Source organism: Bufo gargarizans, chromosome 3, assembly GCF_014858855.1.
Source record: "Bufo gargarizans isolate SCDJY-AF-19 chromosome 3, ASM1485885v1, whole genome shotgun sequence".
Lineage (NCBI taxonomy): Eukaryota > Metazoa > Chordata > Amphibia > Anura > Bufonidae > Bufo > Bufo gargarizans.
The window spans coordinates 359,149,441-359,164,380 of record NC_058082.1 but is presented as its reverse complement, the minus strand read 5'-3'; the positions used below and the strand labels follow the sequence as shown (position 1 = coordinate 359,164,380).

Genomic DNA, 14,940 nt, shown 5'->3' with positions numbered 1-14,940 from the left:
TAAAAGAAATGCAGAGTTAAATTCAGGTGACATTTTCATATCTATAATGTCAGCCTGTTTAATAGCGAAAATTGGGGTGACAGAAACCCTGTAAAGAAGTATTCTGGTTTTAGCAAATAAATGATATTTCTTTTGGTTATATATTTTCAGCCTTTTTGTTCATTTCATCAAGAGGGGACTACCTGGTATGATGGAGGTGACAAGTTTAACGATTTCTGCTTGTTGCTATCTAATAGGAACCTTCCTTGTTAGTTTACTCCCAGTGGATAATGATCTTTCTCATCCGTATCATTGGGGGACACGTGCTTGACCATGGGTATAGCTGTTGCCACTAGGAGGCAGACACTAAGCACAAAGATGTGAGCTCCTCCCTTCGGCTATACCCTTCCTACAGGGACTAGGCTAAATCAGTTTTAGCTTAGTGTCTGTAGGATGGCCCTGGCGTGCGACGCTTTAGTGATTCCGTGAAGTCAGTTTACATTTTCTTACGTGTTCCCACCTCTTCCTCTCATTCTGCGTCTCCTCCGGAAGATCAGGTCCGAAGGTCTGCCCGTCTTTCTCGTGGCCCCCGATTGGCCACGCCGAGTGTGGCACTCATCTCTAGTCACCCTCCTCGCTGACTAATCCTGGCGTCTTCCTCTTCGGGAGGACCTCTTGTGGCAGGGACCGATCTTCCACCTGAATTTAGGGTCGCTACATTTAACGGCATGGCTGTTGAAGCTGACGTATTATGGGCTCGGGGTTTCTCGGATGCAGTGGTCCAGACCATGATTAGTGCCAGAAAGCCGTCGTCTTCCCGAATATACCACCGGACCTGGCAGTCCTACTTTAGTTGGTGTGAGCGTCATCAGCTGTCTCCCGTTCATATATTGTTGCTGCGATTCTTGTCTTTCCTGCAGTCGGGCATAAACTTGGGGCTGGCTCTCAGCTCCCTCAAAGGGCAAGTTTCTGCTCTGTCCATTCTTTTTCAGCGGAACTTGGCTTCCCTTTCTGCGGTTTCTGACTTTTTTTGCAGGAGGTGGCGCATGCTGTGCCCCCTTTCCATCTTCCATTGAATCCCTCGGATCTTAATCTAGTGCTCAACGCTCTCCAGTCTTCACCGTTTGAGCCTTTGCAGCAGGTGTCGCTTCGCTTCCTGTCCTACAAGGTTGCCTTTTTGGTGGCAATCACTTCCATCCGTAGGGTGTCGGAACTCGCCTCTCATGTCTGTCGCCTTTCCAGATCTTCCGTCATACAAAGTAGTCCTTCACCCTGTTCAGTCCTTCCTTCCGAAGGATGTGTCGGAATTCCATCTAAATGAAAAGATTATTCTCCCTTAATTTTGTCCTGCCCTGTCTCATCCTCGTGAGCAGTCGCTCCACACTCTGGATTTAGTACGAGTCATTCGCATCTGTCTGTCCCAGATGTCATCTTTCCGGCAGACTGATTCGCTGCTCGTGATTCCAGAGGGGCCGAAACGAGGGCTGGCTGCATCTAAAATTCCCATTTCCCGATGGTACGCTTCCACAATGGCCAAACGAAACTGAGTCAGTGACTGGGCCCCACCCTTCCGGGTTACTGCTCATTCGGCTCGGGCAGTGGGGGCCTCTTGGGCAGTGCATTACAGGGCTTCGGCCCTTCAGGTGTGCAAGGCGGCTACCTGGTCGTCTTTGCACACTTTTTCCAAGTTTTACAGGGTGCACACCTTTTGCTTCTTCTGACACTTCTCTGGGGCGAAGAGTTTTGCAGACGGCGGTTCTCTGATTGGCAGGAGGGTTTCTTGTTATGCACACCCTTGGGACTGCTGTTTAACGTCCCATGGTCAAGCCTGTGTCCCCCAATGATATGGATGAGAAAACAAGATTTTTGGACTTATCTGTTTCTTCTCCGTTCATTGGGGGACACAGCTCCCACCTGTTTTCTTGTTTACGGGCCTTTTCTGGCCTATGTGGTTCTGGGTTTGTACATGGTTTGGCTTTCCTGTTTTGTCTTGCTACTCCTGCTTTTGCACTAACTGATTTAGCTTAGTCACTGTAGGAAGGGTATAGCTGGAGGAGCTCACACCTTTGTGCTTAGTGTCTGCCTCCTAGTGGCAACAGCTATACCCGGGGTCAAAACAGATTTTACAGTAAGTACAAAAATCTCGTTTTCCTGTCATGTGATGGTCAAGTGTCCATCACAAGCCCAAGTCTAAACTGTTCCTATTAAATTACAGCTGGTAGAAATCTTGACAACCACAAAGTATTGATGCTGAAATTATACTGAAATATTGTACAACTTTTCATGACTAGTATAACAGCATTATGGACTTTGAAAAACTAGGCGGTCCAGCTCCAGATAAACAAGGTATAAATCTTTATTGAAGCGGTAAAAAATATTCCATACAGGTACACTGTTACGCGTTTCAGACCGTATTCAATATAGGTCCTTTCTCATGACACAACCAGGCTCAAAGAACATGCACCATATATACCGCATCCACACCTATCCTCAGTTCCTAACCTGCATGTGGTTACAGCAAATACATGTGCCGTGTCTACATTTGTAGCTACCTTTTACTACTGATCCATGTGGCCTTAATATCTCCAGGCTCCTTAAATGAACTGGGACTAAGTATTTGGCCCAGTGTCAGGGCTTTACGTGCTGAGCACCTAATGCCCCCCTTCACTATACCCAATCATTGATTATCGTACCTTTTTAAAGAGGTACAGTACAGACCAAACGTTTGGACACACCTTCTCATTCAAAGAGTTTTCTCACTGAAGGCATCAAAACTATGAATTAACACATGTGGAATTATATACTTATCAAAAAAGTATGAAACAACTGAAAATATGTCATATTCTAGGTTCTTCAAAGTAGCCACCTTTTGCTTTGATTACTGCTTTGCACACTCTTGGCATTCTCTTGATGAGCTTCAAGAGGTAGTCACCTGAAATGGTTTTCACTTCACAGGTGTGCCCTGTCAGGTTTAATAAGTAGTATTTCTTGCCTTATAAATGGGGTTGGGACCATCAGTTGCGTTGTGGAGAAGTCAGGTGGATACACAGCTGATAGTCCTACTGAATAGACTGTTAGAATTTGTATTATGGCAAGAAAAAAGCAGCTAAGTAAAGAAAAACGAGTGGCCATCATTACGTTAAGAAATGAAGGTCAGTCAGTCTGAAAAATTGGGAAAACTTTGAAAGTGTCCCCAAGTGTAGTCACAAAAACCATCAAGCGCTACAAAGAAACTGGCTCACATGCGGCCCGCCCCAGGAAAGGAATGTGACCTTACACGCTGCCGGACCATGCCTAGCAACCCTATTTTAAGCACAAGGAAAAGTAGGCAGTACAGGGAACAAAACTGTGGAATTAAGGGGTAATTGAATACACAGTGAAAAGTTGAAATAGGGCCACCAAGGAGATATTAATCACCACAATCCAATACTCCAACAAACAAAAAAATACGACAGTTATCCTTTAACGTCAGCTACAATATGTAGGATGTACTTCCAATCAAATCAAAGGGAGATTACGCAAACACATCTCTGATGTGCCCCACCATGAAAGCCGCAATGTGTCGGCAGTTAGTCTACACTTTACGGTTTTTCATGGTGGTGGCACTTCTAGATTAAGAGTGCAGGGTATGGAAAGAATGGCTGTTCCAATTAAAGGAGGGGATTCAAAGAGGAAGTTATTCAACAGCGAGGCATACTGGATGATTCAACTGGCCACACGTCTCCCGCAAGGGTTAAACATAAGACATGACCGTATATTGCAGTATTAGAATAATGCCAAACTATTGAAACAATTTCCACTGTCCGGCCATTAGCATGTACTTATTTTTATTAACATAGGGTAGCTATATACATATAGTCTGTTTTAGTATATTTGTTATTGTTATATTTTTTTTAAAGAAAATTCATACATGTGCAATTAATCGCTCTTTCCTGATTGAGGATAGGTGTGGATGCGGTATATACGGTGCATGTTCTTTGAGCCTGGTTGTGTCATGAGGAAGGACCTATATTGAATACGGTAACACAGTGTACCTGTATGGAATATTTTTAACCGCTTCATTAAAGATTTATACCTTGTTTATCTGGATCTGGACCGCCTAGTTTTTAAAATTTCACTTATAGCGCACCCAGATGCTATGTCCTGGCTCAAGACAAGGATATGCAGGTGAGAGCTGCCTATGTTTGTTTAAACATTATGGACTTAAACCAGAACAGCCCTTTAAGATCAGCTCTAAGCTGTCTTTGGTGCATAATATGACATCAGGATTGCCCAGGGCCTGGTTAACATTATACTATGTGGTAAATTTCTTACCAGTTGCCAGTTCAGCAAGCACCTGTGGAGATCCACTGTTCTCATGTGAACATTTATAAAGACCGTCTTGGAGTGGGATGATGAGGTGTGTGCTACGGAACGATATCAGGATGCTTTGATTCTCTCAGGAGTCATCAGAAAATAAGTTTCACACTCCTCTTTTTAATACACAAAATAATGTTTGTTTTTTTATATTTGGGGCCAACGTGGCAGTATTATTTAACTCATACACTCTCTTTATTTTTTTCTGCTGGCATTTATTTTTGTGAATCTGTCACCTATAATATGCTGCCCTAGTTAAGGGGTTGTGTATACTTAAATCAAGCCCATAATGAAACTTTTTTTGTATTTACACTTATTAAAAGTTGGTCATATCCCAGGTTTTGCAGGCATAATGTCCGTACATTGTCACCTGCTGTTTCTCTTGATCAGCATTTCTGTGTCCACCTCCGAGTTTGTTGCCATAGTAAGCTGGCTGCTTCTGAAACTGCAGCATCTTCTTGGCTGCTTAGAGGAGACACTGATCATACTGATAGTGATGAGAGAGACAGTGTTAGGCCCCATTCACACATCCGCAATTTTGTTCCGCATTTTGCGGAACGGAATTGCGGACCCATTCATTTCTATGGGGCTGCACGATGTACGGCCCGGATACGGAATTGCGGACCCGCACTTTCAGGTCCGCAATTCAGTTCCTGAAAAAAATAATAGAACATGTCCTATTCTTGTCCGCAATAGGCATATTCTATTAGTGCCGGCGATGTGCGGTCAGCAAAATGCAGAATGCACATTGCCGGTGTCAGTGTTTTGCGGATCTGTGGATCCGCAAAACGCGCTACTGACGTGTGAATGGAGCCCTATAGTAAGGCCGCCTTCATACGTCTGTGAAAAACGGCCATGTGACAGACATTTTTAGAACTAATTGAAGTCAGTGGGGCTGTTCACATGGCCGTTTCTTTAAAGCCCAGTGAATAGCAGCCGTCATGGCCAGACGGACCCCATTGAAATCCACAGGACCGTTATTAATGCTTTTAGATAGGAGTGCACCCATTAACGTCCATTAAAAACTGCTACAATTTGGAATGGAGATGCGGAGAGCACATGGTGTGCTTTCCACTTCTTTTGCGGCCCAATGAAATGACAGAAATATACAGTCATGTGAATGGGTCCTTACTCAAAAACATTTTCATTCTACATCTAATATGAATGCAGTATGTTTTCTTAATGCTGCATTAGTAAGCCTAGAGTAAAAGAAAAGTTATTTAATGCTGCTCTGTAATAACATTTTTTGTTTCTGTAGGCCATACGCACACATCCTTTCTGTACCTGTAGCTGAATCAATGTCCACTTACAGTGGACAGAATCCATACCAGACATTGCAGCCATCTCAGTCCTACACTGCATATCCTCAAGTATCTCAAACCTATGGGCTCCCCCCCTTTGGTAAGTCTGCAAGTCCTCTTGCATGTATTGTCTCATGTTTTTGCTATGTTTATGTTATTGATATTAAATTCCATCTAATAAGTCATCTGATATCAGCTACTAAATAAGTTGTTTCAAGGGGATGCTCATTATCCATATGAAGTACAAGTCCAGCAGTGATATAATAAAGAATAATGGTGGGTAATACTTACATAACTATTATAGTCCAGCAATGAAAATACCCTTATTAAGAAAATATAACTACTTTTAATAGGAATCAAACATGAAAGACATGACGAACTAACCTATACTGTTTTCAAGGTGGCTGGGTGAGCAATATCATGGGTGGGGGATTGATATCCCTACACTGATGCTCTGAGCTACACCTCAGCCCAGGGACGTCCCCAGGTGGTGGGGACTCCCTGTCCTCGAGCCTAGCCTATCTCCTCCTGTCGTTCCCTAATAAAAGGTGACAGGTGGTGGATGCTGGCTCAATGGTGGGCTACCAAAAGAAAACAGACACACACAGATATATAGAAAAGGTGCCCGATGTATACAACCCTAGTGATGTGGGACCACATCAAGAGGTACACGGTACACCCTGGTGTGCTTTTTAGAACACTTTTTTTGTACCGTGTACCTCTTGATGTGGTCCCACATCACTAGGGTTGTATTCATCGGGCACCTTTTCTATATATCTGTGTGTGTCTGTTTTCTTTTGGTAGCCCACCATTGAGCCAGCATCCACCACCTGTCACCTTTTATTAGGGAACGACAGGAGGTGATAGGCTAGGCTCGAGGACAGGGAGTCCCCACCACCAGGGGACGTCCCTGGGCTGAGGTGTAGCTCAGGGCATCAGTGTAGGGATATCAATCCCCCACCCATGATATTGCTCACCCAGCCATCTGAGGGTCTACCTTGAAAACAGTATAGGTTAGTTTGTCATGTCTTTCGTGTTTTGATTCTTATTAAAAGTCATTATCCATATGCACTGTTAGGTCAACCCCAAAGGTTTATGCATTCTATGGAAGGCCATTCATTTTAAATGGCCACCATGTAATGCTGCATTTCAACTGCAGCTGACTGCCTCATGGACTTTATTTTAACGCAGTCCTCTTAACGCAGTTGTAGTGGCTGACAGTCCTCATTACATGGCACCAGTTTGAAATCAATGGTTTGTCAGTGTAATGCACAGGTGGGCCAGGGAGTCATATCTGGCTAACAGTGTGGGAACAAAGTGGAACATACCTGCACGCAGAGGTCGCAATAACGCCTGTACAAGCGTCATAGACTCCTGTTCAGGCCATTTTACTCTCTGGAAAAAGTCTAAGACATACGAATACGCCTTAGACGTTTCCATGACATTCATCAGTGCAGGGCGTGCTGTGAAGGGCAAGGGCAGCGCAGCGATGTTGCTGCCTGAAACAACCAATAACAAAGCTCCTTATAGTAAGGAGCTTAGTGATTGGTCAGTTTGAGCGGGCTGCCGGAGCATATGGCACACTGCTCTGAAGTGAGGAAGGAGGTGCACGATCGTCACTGGCAGGGTAAGTGGCCTTGCTGTGAAATTTAGTGGGAGTCCCGGATCTGAGCGCCTCTATACTGTGCCATCATGACCCTGCAGAGCTCTCTGTGCCACCCTAAGACTACATGGCCTCATACTGTGCCAACCTGACCCTGACGAGCTCTCTGTGCCACCCTAAGACTACATAGCATTAGCATCCCCGCTGCAGAGGGGGAAACTCATGTGCACGGTGCTTTGTACCAAGTTGCCCCTAAACTCCATTTCCACTGAGTGCAACAGTGTACCCAGCTTTAGGTGTTGGAGGAATGATGAGTAATAAGGAGTCTACTGTTCTCATTTATACTGGCAAAAACTGGTAGCACTGTTTAGGTGGCAGTGGTCTTATGTTTAGTATATGATGTCAGCTAAATTTAAAATTGTCTAAATTTGTGATTTATGCATGGAAGACAGTTCTAGAGTACTAGTAATAGTTTCCGTGTATAAATAGCAACCCCTTAATGTTATGTAGGCCTTTGTGTTTACTATTTGAATTACTGTAACTTTCGTACTCCTCATCGGCTAAAAATACTCCTTAAAAATGGTAAGAGGAGTATTATTTTTGCTCTTCCAGAAAAAATGTAGTGCAACCTCTGCCTGCACACTTTGTCTAAAGGTGGCTATAGACTTTCAGACCCCCATACACACTAGACTGTCGGCTGAACCTGGCATTTTGAGTAGAGCTGGCCGATCCCCACTCCCCCTCAACAGATTGAGGGAGATTTATCAAAACTGGTGCAAATGAAAACTAGCAACTAATCGCATTTATCCTTTCGGTATCCAAAGGAGACCTGCAAAATGTTAGCTGGAATCTAATTGGTTGCTGTGGGTAATGAAGCCAGTTTTCCTTTGTGCAAGTATTGATATATCTCCCCCATTATATTCTTTGAGAGTAGAGAAGGATCAGGCATGTTGAATTTCAATGCCTGATCGTTTTGTTCGCCAGGGAGATAAACCAGGTATCTGACAGTGACTTGTTCCTCATTGCATTTTTATTTTTTATTTTTAGTATATGCAACTTTTTTCTAATTTTTATGCCTTTTTTCCCTGATGCATGGTGCCTTGTTTTTCTGCCTTTTTTGTTTTTTTATTTATTTTATTAAGGGTACTTTCACACTGGATTTCGGCAGGCAGTTCCGTCGCCAGAATATTGTGACTGACTCCTGTGGATATGATATAAATGTTGTTGATAAGAGAGACCCCCTTTTAAAGGTTCTTGGATATTGATGACCTATCTCCAGGTCACCAAATTCAGAGCAGGTCAGAGACCCAGCATCCCACTGACAAAAACTATACAGTAGACACAACCAGAAGCCCAAGGTTGCATCCACTGTGCAGTGGCCATGCCAGAATACTGCAGCTCAGCTCCCGGTAAAGTAAATGGGAGCTGAGCTGCAATACTCCGGTGCAGGAAACTACCCAGTGGATGGTGCCTTCTGTCTACAGTATAGTTTCAGCTGACTGGTGGGGAGCCGGGTGTCTGACCCCTGCTGATCTGATAAGAGTAGGACATCAACATCAAGTTTTTTGTTTTGTTTAGTTTTTTAGTTATTTATGTGACCTGTTAATAAGAAAAAGCAATCGTGTATATGTTATTGAATGTTAATTTTTCTGACAACTATTTTTTGTGTTAAGGTGCTTTGTGGCCAGGTATCAAGTCCGAAAGTGGTTTAGTCCAGACACCAAATTCTACTACGGTCTTGACCTGTTCTTCAGGAGTCACCAGTAGCCAGTCCAGCCCTGTACTATATTCCTATCCTGCCCAAGGTAAAATATAGACATCTGTAGGACTTGGATAAGATTTAAAAAAAAAAAAATCACACAGCAGTCGCAGCATATTTTTTACTTCTGGGTGACCACCAGCTTTATGCTTTATTTTTTTTCATAAAACTTTACAGATTAGTATATGTATATAATGCATTTTTGTAGTTGCCTTAAGCCCACACTTTGCAGTACCTATATGAAAAAAAAAGGTATTATACTAAACGTGTCAAATGTGTATTCACATATACAAATTAGAAGGCTGTGGTGCAGTGCATTGTTGGATGTACACAGAACATTGATCTTTTTGTAAAGTAGTTGGCATTGAATGGGGCAATTTACGCCATATCTGACTAGCAGTACAATAAAAGAATTTCAATATGATAAATCCATCTCAATATTGTGTATATGCATTGATTGGCATGTATTTATAATGGCTGATTAAATACTGTAACTTTAAAGGGTTCTCCAGGAATCATTTAAAATGACCAGCAACCTTCTTCGAGACTTCTATAAATATTTAAGAATTAGACATTCTTTCTCCCAAATCTCTATTAATGATCTAATATTTCCCAAATCTGCATTTACTTATTTTTTTCTACCCAAAAAGCTATAATTAAAGGTATTTCTAGTTTCTATGCTGATATTAATAACAACGACATTAACCTAAAGAATAAGTAAAGATGGCATCTAACACCGGTAAAGCTAAACCATATTAACCCCAATAACTTATCTACATTTATGGTGGTCATTAGGGATGAGCGAATCGATTCTCATAAAACTTTGTTTCAAGCGAGCTCTCCATACAGTATTAGAATGTATTGGCTCAGATGAGCCGAAGTTATTAATTTGCATAATAACTTCAGAAATTGATTGATTTATACTGTTAAAAAAACATTTCCCAAACTCTGGTTCGGTTCCAAGGTACCACTTGGAAGCGAACAGAGTTCGGCAAATTGTTTTTCACAGTACAAATTTCTGAAGTTATTACCCAGAGTCTCACCCTTCGCGAAGTAATAACTTCGGCCCATCAGAGCCAATACATTCTAATGCTGTATGGAGCGCTCGCTCTGTACAGTATCAAAACAAAGTTTTATGAGAATCGACTTCAGATGTTTCATGCGAAGTTGATTCGCTCATCGCTAGTGGTCATGTTAAAAAATTCCAACGTTCTGGAAAACTACTGTATATTTGAAAAATTAAACAAGATGCTTCATACAAACATCCAACCATCTCCAGATCTTGCCTTATGTTTTCTACTAAACCACCATATTCCACAACAAATACAAACTGTTGGATCTCGCATTATATTAGCAGCAAGAAGCCTCCTAGCAAAAAAATGAAAAGCCCAGAAATCCCCATCATCTCAGAAGTATGGACATTTGGTCTCACGTGTATACAACATGGAATGTAAATTTGGCTCATACTCATACATGGAATGTAAATTTGGCTCATACTCATTAACCCTGACGAAAACCACAAAATACTGTTCCTTATGAAATCCAAACTTTCTACGTACTTTACCAAACTAAACTTTCCTTTTAATTATAGATACTTTCTAATATAACGATAATACTAATTGATTATTTTATCTAAATTTATATATCTGTAAAATAACCTTTTACCCTTTTATTATTAAAGATGATTAAATGTATATTTATACGTATGTATATGCATATATACATATGTGCATTTTTATATATATATATATATATGTGTGTGTGTGAATATATTTTATTACTAGTCAAAATTAAAATATACGATTATAACGACAAATTATTCACAATTACTCTATTCAATAATTAATATGAATGGAAATGACTAACTTTAAAATGTATTATAAACCAATAAAAATTACTGTTGAAGGAAGAAAAATAAATAAATGACCAGCAACATGTCCTAGAATATGAGCAGGAGCAGAGCTGTCTTGGGGGGTGAGGGTACAGGGCCTCACTACATCCTACACTGCTCTACAATAGCTGGTAATGATGACCCTGCCTATATGTCATCATGGCTGTGCAGCCTGACAGGAAACTCATCAATGTGTAGTGAGGCCCCGTCCCCTCAACCCCGTAGGCAGCACAGGTTGATGGTGGCCATTTTAAATTATTTCTGGAGAACCCCTTTAAGATGACCATACACTCTCAATAGCTGTTGGCCAACTTCCGATGCACATACACTCTTTAGAGACCCTCTTACATATAAGATAGTTGGCTGGTCCTACTAAACTTTGAGGGTTTGCCTGACTTTTCTGAAGGAGAATGTGTACAGTTTTTTTTCTTAAAGCTAATCTCATTTCTATTGTTTTCAGCTACTGCTACAAATGCTAATGTAATTTCCACCACATCTCCCGTGCCAAATATTACAGTTCCAACAGTTGCCAGCATCTCAAACCAGGTAACCTCTTGAAATACAAAGCTGCGTTACTATTACTGTTTTAATGTTATTTTCTGATCTTGAACTGGTCTTAAACCTTTGAGATTAATTAAAGTCAGGCTCTTTGCCCAAGCATACAGATCAGTTGCTCATCAGTACTAGGCCAGACTCTGTGGACACTGTGATTAAAGTGAATGTCAGAAATGCCTCTCAATCTTCCTGAGCAGCTACCTGCATAATGCCAGCCACAGTGTGTTCCCCCCAGCCATGTGAAGTCTGGCAGCTATCAATGACTGCTTCTGTATGGTCACATCCATATAAACTTGGACTGTAGTTTCTTTGCTTGGGTTTTCCCAAACAAGCTCAGCTTTTCCTCACTAGAGGGTTGGAAACTTCCTTATGCCAGTGGAAATTTGGGGTGTGATTCTTCATTTTACAGAGATTTTTAAAGGGTGTTCTAATTACAACATGCTTTCCCCACTGGGTGAAGGGATCTCAATGGAGAAGTCGTGCATTCACACTCCACTAAATCTCTATGGGACTGCTGGAGATATGCAACTGCCCGAGCTGTCTCCAGCAGTCCCATAGAGTTAAATGGAGTGGCAGTGTGCATGCTTCACCAATGCTCCATTCACATGGGGGGGACTCAGGACTCTGTTTCTCCTGATCGGCAGGGGTCACAGCAGTCTGGCCAGACATCCACAAAACTGTTCAGTAGATGGGGGATAACTTGTTAATTTGAATACATTTTTAACATGCTGAAAAGGAACCATTCACCTCCACTACATGATCTGATCATTGAGTTGGGACTTGGTAGGATAGCTTTAGATTGTTTGTCTGCATCCAGGATATTTGCTAACTTAGCTATTTGTTTCTTAAAGGAATATCCCACATATACAATCCTTGGTCAGAATCAGTATCAACAATGTTATCCAAATCAGAACTTCACATCAGCAACATCTGCCGGCAGTGCGGAGAACAACATAGTGACGCCAGACTTTCAGGAGAATAATACAGACTCAACATCCCCATCACAGACCACTCAGAGACAAGTTTCTGGTTTGTATATACTGTAAATGCCTTCTAAATAGTCACATGAAAATTATTCTAGCAGCTCCTTTACATAGTTGGTGCTGCTGCAGCTGCTTCTCGCATAGATCTGACGGGGCACTGCTCCAGGATATGTTGGCTCTCTGCTCTGCCCCCTCCCTTCTGTGTGAGAGATGCCAGCAAGGTGGAGGAGTTTGCATATGGCAAATGAGAGTGTGGAGGGTGAAATCATCCAAGTATTCAAGAGTCATGAAGACTGTACCATGCTTTAACCCCTTCACGCAACATCACGTACATGTACGTGGGGGAATGTGGTGCCTCACCGCATCCCCAAGTGCATGTACGTGATCGGCTTCACTGTCTGCGCAGGGACCTGAGCGCTGAAGATTCAGTGAAGCCGGCGTGCTGGGGTTGCTAGGCAACCCTAGAAGCCGGAAGGAGTTGTATTAGACCCCTGACCCGCCCACGATCGCTGTGATTGGTCCAATACTGCAGAGGGACCAATCGCAGCGCATCGGGGCAGGTAAGGGGGGTTAGGGAGGGACTGTGTGCCTCTCCTTCTCTGATCGTCCCCATTCCTGTCAGGGAAGCGATCAGAGAAGGAGAGTGTGACAATATACTGTACCTATCACATGTATACTAGTCATGGAGCACTGCTACTTAGCGCTCCACGACTAGTATACTCGTCATGGCATAAAACTGTCACATTGCTGGCACCCTGGTATAAACGGCTGACATCGGTGATGCGATGTCAGCCGTTTAACCCTTTCCATACCGCGGTCCGTACGGACCGCGGTATGGAAAAGGTTAACAGCTCAGGGAGCTCCCTCCCTCTCCCATCGGAGGGCTGCTGTACCTTTGCAGCCCCCCGATGGAGAGGGAGAGAGCTCCCAGACAGCCCCCCCAGAGCCCCGTCCTTACCCTTCCCCGTCTGCGCAGTTCTGAACATAACTGAGCAGACGGGGAAGGTTCCCATGGCAACAGGACGCCTCTCAGGCGTCCTGCTGTCCATGGTGCTGAACAGATCTATGCTGAAAGCATAGATCTGTTCAGTGTAAGTAAAATATAGTACAGTGCAATATATATTGTACTGTACTGTATTATACAGACATCAGACCCACTGGATCTTCAAGAACCAAGTGGGTCTGGGTCAAAAAAAAAAGTGAAAAAAGTAAAAAAAAAGTAAAAATCAAAAAACACATTTATCACTGATTAAACATGAGAAAAATAAAATTCCCTACACATGTTTGGTATCGCCGCGTCCGTAACAACCTGATCTATAAAACGGTCATGTTACTTTTCCCGAACGGTGAACGCCATAAAAATAAAAAATAAAAAACTATGATGAAATTGAAATTTTGCCCACCTTACTTCCCCAAAAAAGATAATAAAAGTGATCAAAAAAGTCGCATGTACTCCAAAATTGTAACAATCAAACCGTCATCTCATCCCGCAAAAAATGAGACCCTACTTAAGATAATCGCCCAAAAACTGAAAAAACTATGGCTCTTAGACTATGGAAACACTAAAACATCATTTTTTTTGTTTCAAAAATGAAATCATTGTGTAAAACTTATATAAATAAAAAAAGTATACATATTAGGTATCGCCGCGTCCGTATCGACCGGCTCTATAAAAATATCACATGACCTAACCCCTCAGGTGACCACCGTAAAAAAATAAAAATAAAAACGGTGTAGAAAAAGCAATTTTTTGTCATCTTACGTCACAAAAAGTGTAATAGCAAGCGATCAAAAAGTCATATGCACCCCAACATAGTGCCAATCAAACCGTCATCTCATCTCGCAAAAAATGAGACCCTTCTTAAGATAATCGCCCCAAAACTGTAAAAACTATGGCTCTTAGACTATGGAGAAACGAAAAAAAAAAAATTGTTTTAAAAATGAAATCATTGTATAAAACTTACATAAATAAAAAAAAATGTATACATATTAGGTATCGCCGCGTCCGTGACAACCTGCTCTATAAAATTACCACATGATCTAACCTGTCAGATGAATGTTGTAAATAACAATAAAAAAAACGATGCCAAAAAAGCTATTTCTTGTTACCTTGCCGCACAAAAAGTGTAATATAGAGCAACCAAAAATCATATGTACCCTAAACTAGTACCAACAAAACTGCCACCCTATCCCGTAGTTTCTAAAATGGGGTCACTTTTTTGGAGTTTCTACATCAGGGGGCTTCAAATGGGACATGGTGTCAAAAAAACTGTCCAGCAAAATCTGGCTTCCAAAAACCACACGGCGCACCTTTCACTCTACGCCCCGCTGTGTGCCCGTACAGTAGTTTACGGCCACATATGGGGCGTTTCTGTAAACAGCAGAGTCAGGGCAATAAAGATACAGTCTTGTTTGGCTGTTAACCCTTGCTTTGTTAGTGGAAAAAATGGGTTAAAATTGAAAATTAGGCAAAAAAATGAAATTCTCAAATTTCATCCCCATTTGCCAATAAC

The 14,940-nt window shown here is 42.1% G+C and overlaps 1 protein-coding gene across 2 annotated transcripts in view; it reads left to right on the top strand.

The window, feature by feature from the left end:
• The window catches only part of EYA3 (EYA transcriptional coactivator and phosphatase 3), an 87,074-nt gene that overhangs the window by 44,385 nt on the left and 27,749 nt on the right, over positions 1–14,940 (top strand). For both annotated transcript variants that reach the window (XM_044287905.1, XM_044287904.1), the window contains exons 6-9: positions 5,594–5,736; positions 8,913–9,044; positions 11,350–11,435; positions 12,296–12,473. In XM_044287905.1, the coding sequence (XP_044143840.1) occupies positions 5,594–5,736; positions 8,913–9,044; positions 11,350–11,435; positions 12,296–12,473 (539 nt within the window). The remainder of the gene's footprint in view (positions 1–5,593; positions 5,737–8,912; positions 9,045–11,349; positions 11,436–12,295; positions 12,474–14,940) is intronic.